The sequence below is a fragment of the Lepidochelys kempii genome, chromosome 4 (genome assembly GCF_965140265.1).
Source record: "Lepidochelys kempii isolate rLepKem1 chromosome 4, rLepKem1.hap2, whole genome shotgun sequence".
NCBI classification, from domain to species: Eukaryota; Metazoa; Chordata; order Testudines; family Cheloniidae; genus Lepidochelys; species Lepidochelys kempii.
The window spans coordinates 35,087,488-35,108,679 of NC_133259.1; the positions used below are offsets into that span (position 1 = coordinate 35,087,488).

Below are 21,192 nucleotides of genomic sequence, written 5' to 3' on the forward strand. Positions count from 1 at the left end.
GTATGGGGGTGGGGGGATGTGAGAAAACCTTGATCTATGCAGGAAATAGCCCGACTTGATTATGTAAAGAGTTGTCACTTTGGATGGGCTAGCACCAGCAGGAGAGTGAATTTGTGTGGGGGGGTGGAGGGTGAGAAAACCTGGATTTGTGCTGGAAATGGCCCACCTGTTGATCACTTTAGATAAGCTATTACCAGCAGGACAGTGGGGTGGGAGGAGGTATTGTTTCATGATTTCTGTGTGTATATAAAGTCTGCTGCAGTTTCCACGGTAAACATCTGATGAAGTGAGCTGTAGCTCACGAAAGCTCATGCTCAAATAAATTGGTTAGTCTCTAAGGTGCCACAAGTACTCCTTTTCTAATTATTTCAGTGACTCATGCTTAAAGTGAGGCATGTAGCTAAAAACCTTGCTAAATCAGGGCCCAAGGCCCAGATTTTAAAATATATTTAGTCATTGCTGTAACATTTAACTGATTTAGGAGCATACAATCTCATTTTCATAAGTGATTTAGGCACACAATCAATGGGATTTAGGCTCCAAAGTGCCTAAATCACTTTTAAAAATGAAATTTGTCCTCCTAAACAAGTAAGGCATTGCAACACTGAGTGCATCAATGCCTAAATACCTTTAAAATTTTTGGACTCTAGTGTCTATGTCATCTCTATTAGAAGGGGATTTGGGGATAAATAGAAAGAGTAAGACTCAAGCTGTTGTGTAGTTTCTTACAATAACTTCAACCTTAATTCTCCCTTTGTGGCTTTTACATCAAGAAAAAAAAAATTATAACTGGCCAATTAGGAACATGAAAACTATTAACATAACAACCAAAAGAAAAGGCATGAAATACAAATGAATACACTGTGTTTTTATCAATGTAGAGTGGGATTTTGGAAGCAGATCAGAAGTGTTCAGCATTTACCTGAGTTTTATACTGCAGCCCATTACAGAAGTATCTGAGTACCTTCTACATAAAATCAATAGTGAAATCACTAATGGAGGTCACAGATTCTCTAGTATGCCTACTTTTTGAGGGTAAAAGCTCTGCTTGAGATAGGGTTTCTAACTTTAATTAATTACTTTTTTGGCTATTGGTTAGCACTGGATGGGTAGAAGGAGGCGTCAATGAATGTGCACGATAAAAATATTTCTATAAAGAAATAAAAGAAATACAAAATCAGTGGGAACTTTAGATGTTCATCAACTCTAAAAAATAGGCCACACATTTTTATGCTTAACTTTAGGCATCTAAAGTTGAAAATTTTAGTAAAGTTTTATAAGTCTGAGTTTTATAAGTCGGAGCTAAACCATGGCTCCATAATCTTGTTTATATAAATTGTATGGTCACATATTCCCGACCAAGCAACTAGGTAACTGGAGTAATATATTGAAGTTTATTCTTTATATTTAGGTCTATTAGCTGAAGATGCAGAAAGTAGTGTTAGTAGGCAATATTCTGTCACTTTACCATATATGTGTTACAACTGGTGAATCCAGTTTTGATTTTTAAGTCTGATAGTAACAGAATATAGCGTGGCTTTATTGTATAATTATATTTAAAACTAAGGGAGCCATGCTATTTTTGTATTAAAGTGTTGACTTACTTTATATCTTCCTTTTCTATTTCAATACTGGGAACAAGCTATTTTCAGATGTTTTCTTTCTGCTATACAATAGTTAGTATAATGTTCTCTGCCATCCCTGCACAAATTATCTATATATCTGAATTGCTCTGTGAAGAGGAATTCTCTCTACGACAACTGATGTCTTAAGAATTTATTGGAGAGAATGGCAGCCTATTTTCTAAAATCTGGTATGTGCGGTGGGGGGTGGTATTTTTTCGTGTATTGTATTAATATTCACAATATTAAAAGAGCAAAAAGTTTTACATTATTTTCCCCACCAGCAGAAGAGAAGCTTCTAAGTATTATCAGAAAACTGAATCCAATCAATCGAAATGTCCTATATGAAAACAAGACAGCATGAAATTACATCTATAAATGCATACCTCCCATATGTAAGTTTCTCCCCTGACAACTTCGAAATTAAATAAATTGCAAAACGTTAAGTTGTACAGTAATTGGTTTTCTGTTGAACATTTAATCATTTAACATTTAAAATACTTATCCATGTAAGCTGTATTCTAAAACATGATCCCAGATAGATACACGATCCCAGGCTTCAGTGTACATTTATTTATTTTCTGAATCTGTTCTACTCACTATCCAATGCAAACCAAGGCCTGATCTCACAAACACTTACGCATGTGTAGCTTTATGCACATTAGTACTGTAATCCCACTGAACTTTTCACATGCTGAGTTGTTGACCTATACCATGTCTTTCAGATCAAAACCTAAAGAATTAATATTGCTTATAATTAACCTTCCAACACCAGCAAGACACATTCAGTGAGGCCAAGTTTTTCAAACACAGAGACAGAAAATAAGGTTCCCATGTCCACACTGAAGCACTTAAATAAATTATCTGATTTTCAAAAGTGCTGAGCACCCTGCAGTTGAAGTCAATGGGAGTTAGGCACTCAACCGCAATTTGTGCTTTGGAATACTTCACACCTCAAATAGGAGCTTCTAGATGCTCAGCACTTTTGAAAATCAGGTCACATCTTAAAGCACCTGTGGGAGCCTTACATTAGGCACCATTTTTGAAAAATTTAGCCTGAGAATACAAAACAAAATCAACACAAGCTTTGTTGTGCATTTGTACGTGTCATTTTATTTACCAAACCAGCCACCAACCATTAGAAGGCTCAGAAGTAACAACTGCAAATTAAATACTTCACTTTTAATTATGCTTCAATTTATTCAAAGTGAAGAGAGTCTCAAATGGATTCAGCTTTCCTTTAAATGAACAGTGAATTAGTCTACTGTAAGCATGTGTGCTTTTGTTGTCACTTTCTTTATCAATTTTCTTACACACAAAAGTATGTGACCCTTGCAGAACTGAACCCTAATATTCAACAGAAACTATTCATCATTTAGCTTTATTTCAGAGCACATTCCAACTTGGCCTTGCATGGTAGAGCTGACAGTGGCAGCAGGCTACAGGAAGCTATCATATCAAATCTTGAATTACATTTTTGCAATGGAAGCAAATGCTTACGTCTCACCTCTCCTCAAACATATGCTCAGGAGCTTTAGATGCAGTATAGGGGAAAAAAGCACTTACACACATCAGTTACTGGTTGTGTAGATCAAGCCTTTCAAATAATTATTCTGAATAATTCTGTGTGGCAGGGACTAAGTCTTCCTATGTTGTTCTATAGCACCTGGGATAATGGGTTCTGAAGTGACTGAGGCCTCTGCACGTTACCATAGTATAAACAAACAGGAATGATGGCCCGACAGGGTGGAGAGAGCACAACTGATTCCAAGCTGCATATCCAGTGAAAGCTCTAAGTGAAAGTTAAGACTAAAACAGACTCCAGCTCCTTCCTACAATCTCCATAGCACAAAAGTTCCACCTTTCTTCCTTCCCTCTACGTTCAATAAAGGCAGAAAGCCTAGGCCCTTTCTGCTGCCTCCATTCTTCCCCACAGAATTTCTATCCCACACTAATCTGTCTCCAGTAACCCAACCCCGTTGCCCACTCCCTTCTACTCTTTTTCAGCCTTAATGTGACAGAGCAAGAAGTGGCAGCAACCTTACATTCAAGTGAATGGAAGAAAGATTAGGGTTCCAACACACGGAGTCTGCCATCTTTCCATCTGGTAGAGTTCTGATTCGTGAGGGCTGCGTGCCCCAATGCTCAGTAGTGGCACTCAGTAGTGAAGGAGCTGGGTTACAGCCAAACACAGGCAAGCTCTTACAGGGGTGCTGATGGTCAATGGCTCACTGTTAGGGCCCTATCAAACCCACGGTCCATTTTGGTCCATTTCATGGCTGCAGGATTTTTAAAATCGTAAATTTCATGATTTCAGCTATTTAAATCTGAAATTTCATGTCATTGTAGGGGTCCTGACCCAGAAAGGAGTTGTGGGAGGGTCACAAGGCCCACATTGTAGCGGGGGTTGCAGTACTGTTATCCTTACTTCTGGGCTGTTGCTGGCAGTGGTGCCGTTTTCAGAGCTGGGCAGCTGGAGAGTGGTGGCTGCTGGCCAGGAGACCAGCTCTGAAGGCAAAACCACTGCCAGCAGCAGCCCAGAAGTAAGGGTGGCAATACCATACCATACCATGCCATCCTCACTTCTGCGCTGCTGCCTGCAGAGCTGGGCCCTCAGTCAGCTGCCGCCATTCTCTGGCCGTCCAGCTTTGAAGGCATGAGCGCAGGAGTCAGAGTGGCACAGTATGGTGTTGCCACCCTTACTTCAGCACTGCTGCTGGCATGGCGGTGGCGCTGCCTTCAGAGCTGAGTGCCCGGCCAACAGCCACCGCTCTCCAGCCACCTAGCTCTGAAGGCAGCGCAGAAATAAGAGTGGCAATACCACGCCCCCCCCCAAATAACCTTGTGACCCCCTGCAACACCCTTTTGGGTCAGGACCCCCAATCTGAGAAATGCTGGTCTCTCCCATGAAATCTGTATGGTACAGGGTAAAAGCACACAAAAGACCAGATTTCACGGTCTGTGACGCTTTTTTCATGGCTGAGAATTTGGTAGGGCCCTACTCATTGTTATTCCCCCCAGCCCAAGAGCAGGATGGGGAGGAGAAGGAGAAGATGATTCTGGGCCTGATTCTCCTCTCAGTAGACTTTTATACTGGTCTAACTCCATGGATTTTAGTTAAGTCACTTGAAAAACACCCAAATGACTTCAATAGGCAATGGATCAGGTGCTTACTGTTGCTATACTCTGGAAGGAAAATCTTCCCCAGGTACAAATCTAGATTCAGTCTCTATGCTTAACTATACAGATGTCTGTACTGTCTGAACAAAGCAAATAGCAGCCATACTCATAAGAACAGCCATACTGCATCAGACCAAAGGTCCATCCAGCCCCGTACCCTCTCTACCAACAGTTGCCAATGCCAGGTGCTCCAGGGGGAGTGAACCTAACAGGTAATGACAAAGTGATCTCTCTCCTGCCATCCATCTCCACCCTCTGACAAACAGAGGCTAGGGACACCATTCCTTACCCATCCTGGCTAATAGCCATTAATGGACTTAACCTCCATGAATGTATCCAGTTCTCTTTTAAACCCTGTTATAGTCCTAGCCTTCACAACCTCCTCAGGCAAGGAGTTCCACAGGTTGACTGTGCGCTGTGTGAAGAAGAACTTCCTTTTATTTGTTTTAAACCTGCTACACATCAATTTCATTTGGTGGCCCCTAGTTCTTATATTATGGGAACAAGTAAATAACTTTTCTTTATTCACTTTCTCCACAACACTCATGATTTTACATATCTCTATCATATCCCCCCTTAGTCTCCTCTTTTCCAAGCTGAAAAGTCCTAGCCTCTTTAATCTCTCCCCATATGGGACCCATTCCAAACTCCTAATCATTTTAGTTGCCCTTTTCTGAACCTTTTCTAATGTTAGTATATCTTTTTTAGATGAGGGGACCACATCTGTACGCAGTATTCAAGATGTAGGCATCCCATGGATTTATATAAGGGCAATAAGATATTCTCCGCCTTATTCCCTATCCCTTTTTTAATGATTCCTAACATCCTGTTTGCTTTTTTGACTGCCGCTGCACACTTTGTGGATGTCTTCAGAGAACTATCCACGATGACTCCAAGATCTTTCTCCTGATTAGTTGGAGCTAAATTAGCCCCCATCATATTGTATGTATAGTGGGGTTATTTTTTTCCAATGTGCATTACTTTACATTTATCCACGTTAAATTTCATTTGCCATTTTGTTGCCCAATCACTTAGTTTTGTGAGATCTTTTTGAAGTTCTTCACAGTCTGCTTTGGTCTTAACTATCTTGAGCAGTTTAGTATCATCTGCAAACTTTGCCACCTCACTGTTTACCCCTTTCTCCAGATCATTTATGAATAAGTTGAATAGGATTGGTCCTAGGACTGACCCTTGGGGAACACCACTAGTAACCCATCTCCATTCTGAAAATTTACCATTTATTCCACCCTTTGTTCCCTGTCTTTTAACCAGTTCTCAATCCATGAAAGGATCTTCCCTCTTATCCCATGACAACTTAATTTACGTAAGAGCCTTTGGTGAGGGACCTTATCAAAGGCTTTCTGGAAATCTAAGTACACTATGCCCACTGGATCCCCCTTGTCCACATGTTTGTTGACCCCCCTCAAAGAACTCTAATAGATTAGTAAGACATCATCTCCCTTTACAGAAACCATGTTGACTTTTGCCCAACAATTTATGTTCTTCTATGTGTCTGACAATTTTATTCTTTACTGTTGTTTCAACTAATTTTCCCGGTACGGACGTCAGACTTACCAGTCTGTAACTGTCAGGCTCACCTCTTGTGTCCTTCTTAAATACTGGCTTTACATTAGCTATCTTCCAGTTATTGGGTACAGTAGCTGATTTAAAGGACAGGTTACAAACCATAGTTAATAGTTCTGCAATTTCACATCTGAGTTCTTTCAGAACTCTTGGGTGAATGCAATCTGGTCCCAGTGACTTGTTACTGTTAAGTTTCTCAATTAATTCCAAAACCTCCTCTGGTGACACTTCAACCTGTGACAATTCCTCAGATTTGTCACCTACAAAAGACAGCTCAGGTTTGGGAATCTCCCTAACATCCTCAACCGTGAAGACTGAAGCAAAGAATTCATTTAGTTTTTCTGTGATGACTTTATCCTTTTGTGTCTCGATCATCCAGGGGCCTCACTGGTTGTTTAGCAGGCTTCCTGCTTGTGATGTACTTAATAAAATGTTTCTTACCACCTTTTGAGTTTTTGGCTAGCTGTTCTTCAAATTCCTGTTTGGCTTTTCTTATTACATTTTTATATTTAATTTGGCAGTGTTTATGCTCCTTTCTATTTACCTCACTAGGATTTGACTTCCACTTTTAAAAAGGCATCTTTTAATCTCTCACTGCTTCTTTTACATAGTTGTTAAGCCACAGTGGCTCTTTTTTTATTCTTTTACTGTGTTCTTTAATTTGGGGTATACATTTAAGTTGAGCCTCTATTATGGCGTCTCTGAAAAATGTCCATGCAGCTTGCAGGGATTTCACTCTAGTCACTGTACCCTTTAAATTCTGTTTAACTAACCTCCTCATTTTTGCATAGTTCCCCTTTCTGAAATTAAATGCCACATTGTTGAGCTGTTGAGGTGTTCTTCCCCCCACAGGAATGTTAAACGTTATTATATTATGGTCACTATTTCCAAGCGGTCCTGTTATAGTTACCTCTTGGGCCAGATAAGTTGCTTCTCCCCTTGTGGGTTCCTGTACCAGCTGCTCCAAGAAGCAGTCATTTAAAGTATCAAGAAATTTTGTCTCTGCATTTCGTCCTGAGGTGACATGTACCCAGTCAATATGGGGATAATTGAAATCCCCCACTATTATTGAATTCTTTATTTTGATAGGCTCTCTAATCTCCCTTAGCATTTCATCGTCACTATCACTGTTCTGGTCAGGTGGTCGATAATAGATCCCTACTGTTATATTCTTATTAGAGCATGGAATTACTATCCATAGAGATTCTATGGATAGATGGGGATTCATTTAAGATTTTTATTTTACTCAATACTAATTATTGTGTTTTTCACCATTTATGTCATTTACTTATTTCCATTTCACACATTTTGGACCAAAGAAACAGTCTTGTCAATGTCACATATTATAGTCACTCAGTTCTGCTTTCATGGTATCAAAATATTACAGAAGAACATTTAAATTTAATTAAAAGCTTTTCATTGAAGGTTTTTTAAAGGTAATTAGATTTTTAAAAAATATTTCTCAATCATTTGTTAGGTATTATAATTATTTATTTCTTTTCATTTTCTTTATGTGTGTGTGTGGGGGGGGGTCTAAAAATATTTGACATTCTTTTAAGGAAAAGTTTTTTTAAAAAAAGATATTTAACAGGCAAAAAAAAGTACTGTAGGCTAATAACATTCCACTTTAGAAAAGATAAACAGCAAAAGAAAAATATCTTGACTTAGCTTAGCCTGTTTCAATAAACTTTTGAACATAAGCAGCTGAACAGGTAAACTTTAATTAAAAAAATGCAAAAAGACAGTGTGGTTGTAATATCCTCACATCCAAAGGGCAATCATTATGTTTCCATGATGAAATGATTCTTTGTCTTTTCATGGATAAGGTGTCCTACAAACAGTCAAAACATTTATTGAAAGGTGTTTTCTCCACTGAAATTTACTCAAGCCTTAAGGTATGTAATATCTTGAGAACCTTTCTAGAAAAGGCAGAAAGCGAATCATCATATGCTGCTGTCAAAGCTGGGTATCATAATCACAAAAGTTCAGTGCTAACTTAGCTGCCTTGCAGCAAATCAAGATAATCTACACTACAGTACAAAATCTTCACTGCAATGCAGTACCACAGTAACCAAGAACTTCTCAGTGATACATTACATTTTGGTTTAGAGTACTGATAAAAATAAGACTGCTTCTTACATTGAAGGATTTGAATAAAATCAGTCAAAAGAACAAAACTATAAGAGAAACAGACCAATTAAAGACACCAAACTCAAAAGAGTGACATCCAGTAAAAAAAAAAACATTCCTGCAAGAAATCTCCCAAACCACAAGATAGCTAAGCACTGGTGTGAGGTTTTACATGCAATACAAATAACTCATAGGCCTCCCTTGCCTAATTAAATCACAAACCCATCTCCTGAAGAGGTTAAAATGTAAATGAAAGCTTAGGCTTGGCAAATCCCATCGGATTGTCAAATATGGATATTATGTAGGTACTCCATTTGTTCCTGCAGCTATATGACTATGCAACGTGACTGACACTGCAGCACCTGCATTCACGTTGCGGAATATTACGAGTAAGCTGTTTCTAATTATAATTAAATCAGGAAAAAAGTTTTGAAAGCATCTAAAACAGACTCCTTGCTACAAATTGTTTGCTTATGAACTCCATACATTGACAGTTCACATTTTCCATCCTTTAAGCTTTGGGATGGAATAATTTTACAGTGTGCATGTGCTGTGCTTATCAATTACATTAAATGGAGTGATTTTGAGAGCTAATTTCAATACAGTCTACATCTTGGTCATAGTTAATATCTGTCTGAAAATGAATTTCCAATGCACCCTAAAATTTTTGGTTTTGCATCAAAGCTAGATAGATAGCACAGTAATGCTAGCTGATAATTTTAACCTGACTTCTGCCTACAGATGTAACAAGGCAGATAGATGATGGATCTGAACATGGAAACAAAACAGACAAAAAACAGTGTTACAAAAAGGAAAAGAATTATCAGCTTCCTATCTTGGTACACTTGGTTTTTGGTCAAACCAAACACTTGGTTTTTGGTCAAACCTCAAGCCAAATTATTGTTGATTTGTCTAGAACTGATCAGCAAAAGATACATGGCAGACTGGACCTCATCAACTTCAAGAGCAAGCCTGGCTCCAATTTCAAAGTGACTGCACAAATATACAGAAATTCGTATCAAATGGATGAAAGATACTTCTGCTGGGAAGTTAGAGTCAGTATAACGTCTCGGTGCAGTGTTATGAAAATAAAATTACACCTCATACAAAGAGAAATTTCCTTTATGGTTGCCATCAAAACATCAATACTGTTACTTTTCTATTATTAATAAGCTTTATTTTATTTAAAATTCTTTTTAATTTGATAATTTTTTAACCAAACTTGCCTAATACTTTAAGTTATCATCACAGTTCTCTGTGAAATACTTAATATTCAAGAAAGGTAATACTGAAAGCAGAAGTTTCATAGGTTGCCTCAGACCACCAGCTAAAGCAAAGGAGATTTCTACCAAATACAAAACAGATGCACTGTTGTATGGACAGATCTCTAATGAGCTGAGTAGGCCTTCACATTTAGACAGCCTTCTATTCCTTTAAAATAATGACAAGGTAATTTCTAATCCTAATGTTGAGTTGTTTTTCCTAGTCTGATTTTAGTTGTAATTCTAACCACATTCTTTAATTTTCCTTTAAATGAAAGAGAAAATGAGTTTGAAGTTACTTTAAATGTTTGCAACTAGCCAAAAAAGGCTGAACAGATGAAAACATTTTTTTTTAATTAGGACACTAAGTATCACAGCTCTGCAGGCACTAGCTTTTCTGCTCCAGAGACCCAAGTTCTAAGCTAGACTTAGTCAACAGGTGGAAACAAGCTTTGTCACCTCATTTTCTCATAAAAAACTACCACAGAACATAGCACAATTCACTATGTTTGGCAGTTTCCACTCAAGAGAGGCTCAAGACTGGAATAACAGAAGCATTACAAGTCAAGGCTGAGGTGGATTCGCAAAGCTGCACGGAGGAAATATGCACAGGTCTTAACTATACTTGGCAGGAGCCAGTGCTTTCAGCCAGTATCACTTTCATGAGCACCAAATTCACTCAGATGTTAAATACCTTGCACTGGAGCTGACAACTTCTTTAGTAACTTCCAATCAAATATAACACGAAATAGCAGAGTTACAAGTCTCATATGAAGAGGTAGACAAAGCTACTGAACCTCAAACATAGGAGAATGGACGGGTAACACTACAATGGAAAAAAAACAAGTTGCAGAGTGGGTGGGACTACTGTAAAAAAACCCTCTCACAAAAGGCAACATCTGCTCAGGCTGGTATTACATAAATAAAGGTTCTGGTGCACAAAACATTTCTAGTAATACTCAGATTAGAGTGAGAGGAACAGATATTATATATATTCTCACACACACACAAACTAAAACATTTACACGAATAAACAGACGGATTGGGTTTATGTAGCTCTCCAATAGGAAGCAGATGTTCCATTCACCTTCAAAGCATGATTAATTTAAAATAAACATTTAAACAAAAGAGCTATCACCTTCAACATGAGTATGTATTGTACGTGTCCTTCATCCAATAAAGTTAGGAAGAGGTTATGCTTTTCTATAATACTTTACAATCCTCAAATTGTCCTTACAAAGTATCCCACAACTGATAAGTAACTGCATATGAAGAAGGATATAGGACCCTGACGAAATAAAACCCAGAGGTACCAGTAAGATCCACTCAAGATACCTATCCTATATATCTGAGGGTGCTCAAATAAAGGTAGGTAAATGATTACATCATTTTGCTTATGTTTGCCTGTGCAAATAACATAATTTGGTTTACATTTTTTTAATCTGTCAGAATCACCAGGCTGTCAAAGCAGGTGTTTTTAGGTTACAGGAAGAGGATATGTTTTTACCCTGCCCTTCAAGCCACAGTGCATCAGAAAAGCAGCTAACGTGGAAGGACTTGGAATAATAAGCATGAAATAAGAGTAGTAAGAATGGCTACTACATGCCAATCATGACTGGGAAAGAGTAATGTATCACTACCTCTTATCTGCACACCTAATACCTCTTCTTGTCTCATTAGACGATTGCTTTTATTTTTCATTTTCAATCAACTTGTTCATTTTAAAACCTAATCAGATGGATAACGATCACATAAGCGTCTGCCTAATTTTAAATCAATAGGAGAACTAACATGTTAAAGATAGGCAATGTATTTAAGTACCTTACTGAACTGGGACCTCAAATCACAATAGGCATAAAATACTGTACATTATTTTGTATACTAAAGAAGCAAATAAAATAAACATACAATAAAATTGAAAATGTTTAATATTGTTCTTGTGCCCTTATTTTCACATTTTAAGACAATAATTAACATATTACACTACATCATATTCATATGAACATATTGTAAACACACACAAGTAATACTTCAGATACGCAGAACATATTAGAGAGGTTTGCAGACTTGATATAAAAAATAAAAAAACAAGGAAAAAAGGTTTAAAAAAAAGTAACGGGGAGAACACCAAGAGACTGTGGAAGAGCAAGTAACATGGTTGCTTTGATTCCTGGTTTTCAGAATACTATTAAAAGATTACTAACTAATGGCCCCATTGTGAAAATAGTTACTATTGACTATATTTCTTTATTCCTGCTTGTAGCCCTACTGAAGTCATTGGGGATTATGCATGGGAGTACATATATGTGCAGGAGCAACTGTGAACAGGATTGGGCACTTAATTTTTTTTCCTCTTAAAAAAGTGTTTTGTTTTGTTTTAAGAATAGCTTTTGCTTTGAAATTTGATTTGAATTTAAGCAAAATACATTCAGTGAACAAATTCTCGACAAAAACAGAAGACAGAAAAAATATATTTATGTTACAAAATCAACATGGAGATTTAGAAACTGTACAGTATGGGGAATTCAAGATGAAGACCTCAGTGCCTAGCTCTCTTCCCTCTTATGTTGAGTGAATCTGAAGTAACTCCAGTGAAGTAACTGGAGTTAATTTGACATAAAACCAGCAAAGTCTACAGTGGAGAGGAAGGAAAGAAAGAACAAGTCACCCTTGAATAACTCCCTCTGGCTGACTCATTAGTGGAAGGAACCTACTCATGAGAAGATGGGTCAGAGGCCCAGTTCAAGCCCCAGGAAGTAATGGAACAGAATGAAAAAACAGGGAGATCCCAGACAATGTTCCTTCTCTCCCCAAAAGTTCTTCAAGCAACAAGGTGTAACTGATTATCATTTCCTGTCATCTTAAAGAAAACACTGAAAGGGAAACACATTTAATACATAAGAGAAAACATGTTACCAATCAACATATAATTAAGGTGAGAAACAGACCTCCACAAGACTTTACTGAAGCAAATGGCTTAGAGCTCAATTCTATGGACCCTGCACATACAAAACTGACATTTGCTTCACAAGAGCAGGCCCAGAGGGGTTTTCTGTTTGTTTAATTATAGACAACATTATGAATAAGAATAGCATCCAGTTATCCTAAAATTACAAAGATAGAAGTCTAAATTTTATTAATTCTTGTGCTTCAGGGTTACGCTCATCACCTGCTAGGGTCAGAACGAAATTTTCCCTAAGGTACATAGTATTGCACTGTTGGGTGCATTACTGCAGTTTTCTGGATTCCTGCAAAGCATACAGCATTAATAGAGACAAGATATCAGAGGGGTAGCCGTGTTAGTCTAGATCTGTAAAAGCGGCAAAGAGTCCTATGGCACCATGACTAAACGGACCACTAGTCTGTAGTGGCATGGTAATTTTTCTCTCTTTGCCATAAAAAAATATGCTGAAAAATACCATCTTATATGGTTCACATTTCCATTTATCTCCCTACAGTATTTTAAACAACTTTATGGTTCATGAAATGTTCCACATGGATAGATTTATAGATGGAAATACCCTAGCCACACAGCAAAATTCCTCAGAGTCTCCGAACAAAATATTGTTCCAAAAGGGTGAGAGTGCCTCTTCAGTCTCCGTGCAAATCACAGGTAGTTGAAAGAATCTGCAATTGGTGTGGTCACCTGTGACATTTCCTTGCACATGGGGACCCTTCAGTGAATACAGTACAGGAAATATCAGTGAAGCACTTCTCTCTTTCATAAAATAGCAAGATACTAAGAGTGGAGAGGAAGCCAAATGAGAAGACAATAAGTAACCAGCAGAAACCTCCAAGGATCTGACCCAAAGCCCTGTGAAACTAATTGCAAGTCTCTCACTGATGTCAGTGGACTTTGGATCAGGTGACGGGTATGGAAAGATTGGAATGGATAACTCCTATGGGTTCCTGTATCTGCCCTACAAATATGTATACTTGCCACAGATAGTTGCTCACCTTTCTGCTGCAATGACCAAAGGGTTGGCTGGGGTATTTTTTGGCAACATGGACAAAGACACACTAGGAACTGGACAGTACCATCGAGTGATCATCAGAAGGCAAGTACTTTTGGTCACTACAGATCTAGTGCAAGTTCAGATGAGTTAAATGACTGCATATAATGAACAATCTGCTGAGCACACCGATTTCTGTTCCTTTTCAATCTAATTAGAGAGAATATGTCAAAAGTACAATGGTTGCAAAAATCTTTCATATTTTCTTATTGTCCGTGAAACACATACACTGTAACTGAAGATTAAGACCTCGATCCTGCAATGGGATCTGCATAGGCAGAGGATCCATCCACACAGAGCTCATGGTAGGGTTAAAGCCACAATTCTTTCAAAAAAGAAAAAAAGAAGAGGTTGAAAGATAAAAATAAACGCTATTAAGTTTTGTCTTCTTTTTTTTTTAAAGTTTGATGCATAATAGGTCAAGGCTGAATAAAATAATATTTTAGAATAGCAAACTTTATTCTTCCTAACTATATACCCATAAATAGGACAGCCTCTGCAAATAACAAAACCAAGGCTTAATAAAAAGTAACAGAATATATATAAGATTAAGCCTAGTACAATGTAAAAGCAGCACAGATATATTGCTTTATGCTATTACTTTTCCATACACTTGCCAACTCTTCCACTTTCTTTCAGGGCTCTACTTTCCTGCAGTATGTTCATGCTCCTAGTTTATTACGAACGTGTTCTTCTGATACAAATGACCAACTGTTTATTTTCTAACAATACCAATCTGAATTAATTATCTCTTCATTCTTCATTAAAGTTTAAGAACTTACAAAAACCACAATTTGTATATGAAGCGTGACATTATTTTTAAATGAAAAGAGGAACTTCTATATGTTCCTACAGAAATGTTAGTTAACTAACACAAAAATTGTTCATAAAAGGCATCTCTACAATGAAAGGCTATACTTCTATTATTGTTTAAGAACAACAAATCAACCATGGAACTGATGACATTTCTACCTACCTGTTACCAATATTATAGAAAACCATGCATTTAAAATCAACTTCTTTATTTAAAAAAAAATCTAACTTTAAACAATAGTACTTTTTCCTATTGTAATTTGGATTAGTTAGGTATGTGACCACATTCCAAATATATGAAATTTGTCATCAATTTAAAACACAAACTTAGTTTTGAAAATGAGAGCAGTAGAAATGCAAAGTGTTGTGCAGAAGACCCCCAAAAACAAACAAACAAATGAAAAAGAACATGCAGCACTTTAAACACAACAGTGTTTTGAAACTCCTTTGTAAAGATTTAATCATGCAGGGAAGAAAGTGCAAATCCAGACAGCTTTGTATGACCAGATCAATATTTCACATTGGGAGGACTATGAACCTAAGTGTTCAAATATACTCAAAGAAAACATACATGGGAAAGAGCTGTTTGACTAGGCAACACTAACTGAAACCCAGAACTAAGAATATTAATACTGTTTGAAATAAACTTAGTAAAATATAATCAAAGTTTTGATTATTCCATATCATTTGTTAAAATACCTCTTCAATATTTCAAGCAAAAGTCTTACTGAACACTATGTGAATTTAGTGAACTACACCAAAGAGAGCCAGTCACCATACATGAAATTCACCTCAGCACAGAGTACCTTGTATGTACCCCGTGCACTGGGATGAAGTTCACTTTATGAACTGTCCATTAGAATTACAACAATAGCATATTCTGTATGATTTAATACACCGGTGAATTATCGTATGAACCCATGAAAGTCAATGGCTCCATCTCACAATGAAAAACATGTCAAGATGTGAAAGAATTAAAATAATGGTGTGATTTCAAATACTATCTAACCTACAATCTGTAAACCCATTATCAGTTATCCAAATGAAAATGTATCACAGTTTGATGCTATATAACATATAGCTCCTATATCGTAAGAAATATCTGAAGACAGAGAAATTGGAAGCATGCTTTTAAATAAACTACAAATGGTTAGGGTCATAAGTACATTTTTTCTAACTTGATGCATGCTTATTGATTACTGTTTCATATCTGGAGCTATTTACCTGACAAAATACCTCAGTACACTGAGTCTATGTAATTATATGTATACTGTGTGTATGTGTAGATATACACATACATACACACTCAATACAAAACAATTTCTTATGTATGTTAATACCCTCACTATATGGACCATATAACTGCAATAGAAAAGAAAGCAAAACTTCCTACTAGCAATTTTTGAAGAGTTCTGTAAAAACTAGCTCTGTGAAAGTTGCCTGATCATGACCAAACTATTTGTGCAAATTTGTACAGGCAGAGCTGGACAGTTAGTATTCCCTACCCCTATAATACTCACTTAAATCCACTGACAACATATCATGTATACACACATGTGTATGTAAGGAAAATGACACGCCCACAATCTATTATTCAGGTTTAAAGTTTAAATCCACAAAAGTAAGGGAACTCCGAGTTGAATTCTTGGGTACCATGAATGCAGAAATCCGAGATCTGTGCATGATTTTATACTGCATACTGCATTCTCAATTTCTTTGGTGAAATTCCACAAATTAAAAGACTACACCAAAGATGAATTTGGTCATGTATGTGCTGCAATGTCTAGATAAAACTGTGTAAGAAAAGTGCAAAGTAGAAGCATTTACTGTGTCCTGTGCTGCTTTTAGGAGTTTAAGGCAGACTCTTAAAATTTACTTTAATAAATGTTATAGTTTCTTCACTGTAACACATATATTTAAAATTGTAATATATATGTGATACATTCAAACCATAATTCATTAACAATCCAGTGTTGATTCCATTACAGTCTCTCGTGTCAAGAGGGACTTAATTTTTTAAATATTTATCTGTTTTAAATGTCAATATTTTGGCTAATTTTCTTTTAAATATCCAAACTAACAGATCAACATTTTCAACTGATATAGAAAAAATAACTGAAAATCAAAATGTATTTTTAAGTAAGAAAAAGTTCTCAAATCACAAACTTCCATTTTATTTACTTTCCTCACCCCTCCATTAAAAAAAAAAAAGCCAAATCCTAAAAATGAACAAACTCATTAGAAATATGGTTTTATAAAACTAAAAAGGAAAAAAATAACTCTCTCATACATTAAGAGCCTGAAGACAAGAGGTAGTGAAAAGTAAACTTTTACAATCCTGTTACTGAGCTGAAAATAAGGTTATATAACGCAAAATGTTGAATGATCCCCAGCTGTTAGAGCAGCATGAAAAGTTACAGCTATGCCACCATATATTAGAAGTATTCTTTTATATATTTATTAAATGAATTAATGAAATCAGAGTGCTGTTTATATACAATGCTCCCCTTGTATAAAACATAAACCAAGCCACAAAGGCAGGTTTACACACTGACACTGTTTACTCATTTCCATGCTCATCACAATACCATAAATTCACATGAAAGTAAAGATAATGTCAACAGAGAATAATCCTTAATCCCTAACATCCTCGTACAAGCATGTTAGTGTGGATTTACCAAACAATAAGTATAAGGCCTATTTTCAGCAGTCCTAACACACAGTAAATATATAGTTTCTTTAATGTAGTGTAAACACACAACCAGTGAATATCTAGATATAGATACAAACAGCTGTAAAATACATACTCAGATATATACCACATAAGGAAAATATAAATAAAAGGAAAAGAAAATGTGTGCATGATAGAAATAACAGTACAAATGCTTCACTTAAACATCACTACTTGGTACACAAATAGTTACTTTATAAAATGTCTACCCTATTACACTACATTTTCATTTGAAAAACTGTATGTGCAGCAGATCAGATTTTTTTCTAAAGGTGTTCACTGTTAAATATGGCTTGATTAATTATGTTGATATTTAAATATAATGGAAGAATGTTATTCAATTAAGATTTGAGCAAATTTTTCTTCATAAAAATTAGAGTGAGAGAGCATTTTCTCAAAAAATAATAAAAGAAAATGACATTCCAGGCTGTTATTCTAACTCTCTCTCACACAAAGCTGAAAAGCAGATTTGCATCTTTAAAAAAATGCTCTAGAATTTGTACATCTTTCCTTTTAGCATGGTAGAGCAGTAATCTCATATCTAAGCACTGTCGGTCAGTGAAAGATTACTTTACAACATGGAAAATCTAACCAGTATTTTAGGAAAATGGAAAATATACGGAGAAAAAATAAAATATCTACTCAGTGTACAAAAGCTTAGATATAGTACTATTTTAAACAAGAAAAAAGAAGAGGGTAGAGGAATCGAGAGAGAGACACTGAAAATATTGGGTTGAAAATACCCACCTCTAGCAGACAGCTTTTTGGTGTTGATAATTTTGGCAGCATACTCCTGTCCTGTAGGAATTTTCACACATCTTCTCACCACTGAGAACGCCCCCCTGAAAACCAATAACCAGACAAACATCAATACAAGGGTTGTAATACTGGATAATGGTTCTAATAATTTGAGTTTAACTGATTTGATTGAAACGCATAACGTCAATACAGGAGACAGGAAAATGAGCACAAAATGGCAATCATTACTCATTTTATAGATGATAACAGTACACTGGATTTAAAATACAAGTGAGCACAAGTCATATCATTAAACAGTTTAAATATATGTACACAGCAAATTATAAGCAAATGGTATTTACACACCGGAAACGTGAACATTTTTACAGTTCCCTGCCTCAAAAGCCTCAAATGCTCTGTGACTACCTTACAGGCAGCAAAAAAGTGGGAAAAACGAAACAAACTCTGTGTAAAAATTTCACCTCCAGCTCTGTCAACATGGCGATTGTATTTAATTAAATTTAAACACTGAGCCCATTTGTGTGACTAGGAAGTACATCTTAATGAATACAGCGCTACACGGGGACATTCCTACTCCTTGCAGAAAAGGAGCATTTGAATTAGATAGCTGTTCACGACATATTCTCCATGTTTTTAATACCAAATGGCATCCCCACAAGCCTTTTCAAGTCATTTACATAAAGAAATGACACAGCAATGAATTCACAAATTAAAAAAAAAAATCAGAGAGAAACTGGAGACTGAGCAATAATTAATTTCAGGTCTGAACAATACACAGCCAGCCAGCTTCTTTGTAAACAATGGATCTATGAACGTCTGGGTGTATTTTCGAGTGTCTAAATAAACCGCACAGCTTTTCTGATCGTGGACATGAAAAACACAAAAGCACACTCTGCTCTGGGCAGAGCTTTCTCTGACATTAAGATCGAAAACAACAATATTTCATAAATAATAAGAGGAGGGCAGGGGAGGGGGCAAGCTACATTCACGCAGGGTCGCCCTCCCTCCCGATTAGAAGTGCTGGTTGCAAACTATACTGTATACCCAGCTGAACTTTCCCCATCAATAAACGTGGCACCGAATTGTATCAAGTATAAAACAGTCACCCATGCAAAACAGAGAAGCAGCTGTGTTGGAAAAAATATGAATTTATTATCTAGATACGTGCATAGAGCTGAATCCTCCCTCCCCCATGACAGCTCCAACTGCAGAGATCAGCAATGCACTAAGTCTCCTTTGCAAAGGATCTGAGACAACAGCCGGCCTGACACCCCCCCTCTCCCTTCATTTTACACCCAAACAATAGCCCCCTCTTTGCCCAGCCTTGATCTGTCAAACCACCTCCCCTGCCCCCAGCCGAAAGACCCTTTCCCGGCACAATGTGCAGCGGCCGCCAGGTCTCTTACTTTCCAAGCTCCTCGAAGAGCTGGTACTCGTCGGTGAACCTGGTGCAGGTAGGGGTTGAAGCCATCATGAGTCCAGGCTGCTCCTGCCGGTACCTCGGAGGAAGAGAGGGGCTGGGAAGAGCGGGGACGGAAAGGAGGCGAGACGGGAGAGAAGACGCGCTGCTTCTCCTCCTCCTCCTCCGCCGCCTCCCGGCGAGTCGCTGTCACCCTCGCTGGCTTCTTTACTTTCTCACCGGATGGTTTGATGGGGCTGGTCGGGAGGGGATCTCCACGCCTCCCCGCGAGCTACCTTGCCGCTCTTCCGCCGCGCGCAGCTGCTCCCCCCCTCCGCTCGTGGGTTCGTTCAGAGTGGCACCCCACCGGTCAGTGCCCAAGGGGAAACTGACGGCAAGAGGGAAACCAAAACCCGCGGGGAGGCGAGCGGCAGCAAAGCCAGCCGTGAAGACGACTAACACAGCTGGGTGGGTGGGTGGACGGAGGAGGAGGAGGAGCAGCACTGGAACCCAGCAGCAGCCCGGTCCCCGCCGCCTCTGCTCCGCGGCGGGGCTGTGCGCTAGCCCGGGCGGCAGCCGGGCGGTAGGGGGGGCTCCGCGGCTCGTCCGGCCGCCGCTGCTGCTGACAGCGCAGAGCTGAGGGGGAAGGGGGCAGCCTGAGTTGAAGAAAGAGCTGGGGGGGGGGGGTCTTTCGCCTCCTGCGGCGGCGCCTCTGCCTTCCCCCTCCCGCTCTCTGTAGCGCAGCTCCCTCTAGCGGCGGCCGCGCCCACGCGGCGGAAAGCGGCGCTCGCGCGGCCTCCCACGGAAGACGGTCTCTGCGGCCGCCTGCTTGCTCAAACCAGCGGGCGGCCGCGGCACCCCCCTCCCCTTCCCGCCCCTCTCGCTCTCTCTTTCGTTTTTTGTTTGTTTTGTTTTTCAGGGCTCCCACCGTGGGAGCCGGGCCCGTTTTGTGCACAAGCAGCGGGGAGACGGGTGAATTTCTCATTCAAACAGCAACCCTCCCCTACCCTCCCCGCGGCAGAGGCTGGGCATCAGCCTAACCCAGAAGGCCGAGAATCGGGGAGGGCGGGTGCAGTTCTGCTTTGTGTGCCAGGACTGGCGTAAAGCCCGCTGCAAGCTGCACAGCTGCACGCTACGCCGGCTGCTCAGCCTCAGCCAGCCAGCGAAGAGGCACGTGGGTCCACTCAAGAGCCGAGGGACTATCTGCCTGGCCCCCGCCTACGGGGTGACAGCTGCGCGCTGCCAGCGCACGGTTCCCCTCCCGCCCCAACGCCCGCGCGCGCGGCTGCAGCGCCCCTTCGGAGCAGCGAACGCTGCCTCCCCGCCCGCCCATCACTGCATCCGCCCTTCGCTGAGTTCCGTTCTGTAGCGTCATCAGCGACGCACTCTCTGCGTTACGTTCCAGGCAGCCTCCTTGCAGCCAAGAGAGGCGTGCAGCTTCTCGCGAGATTTCTCTTCTGGTTGGGGCGGGGCAGGAGCGAGTGAGCTGCCTCACGAGGTTAGGAGCTGCTCCCCAGTGTCGCCGAAGCTGCGGGTTTAGCGCAGCGGGAAAGCTGGTGGCGGAGTGTCTACGTGCAGGGAGAGGTCTGTGCATATAGACACAGTACCTTTCCCCACTGCTGTCGCCTACACAGTCCCCTGGACGCTTCTTTGTAGTTTTCCCAGCGACTCCCCCGACACTGGGAATCTGGTTTATCAT

At 39.2% G+C, this 21,192-nt stretch overlaps 1 protein-coding gene across 22 annotated transcripts in view; it reads right to left on the bottom strand.

Moving 5' to 3' along the window:
• CAMK2D (calcium/calmodulin dependent protein kinase II delta) overlaps nt 1-20,330 on the bottom strand; it is a 271,591-nt gene extending 251,261 nt beyond the window's left edge. For 9 of the 22 annotated variants that reach the window (XM_073340971.1, XM_073340962.1, XM_073340953.1 and 6 more), the window contains exons 1-2: nt 19,501-20,328; nt 18,083-18,177 (exon numbers count right to left, since the gene is read on the bottom strand). In XM_073340971.1, the coding sequence (XP_073197072.1) occupies nt 18,083-18,177; nt 19,501-19,568 (163 nt within the window). In that variant the 5' untranslated portion in view covers nt 19,569-20,328. Of the gene's footprint in view, nt 1-18,082; nt 18,178-19,500 lie in introns of all 22 variants that reach the window. The other 13 variants (XM_073340968.1, XM_073340955.1, XM_073340961.1 and 10 more) reach the window with 3 other exon arrangements.
• Nucleotides 20,331-21,192: the final 862 nt, after the last annotated feature.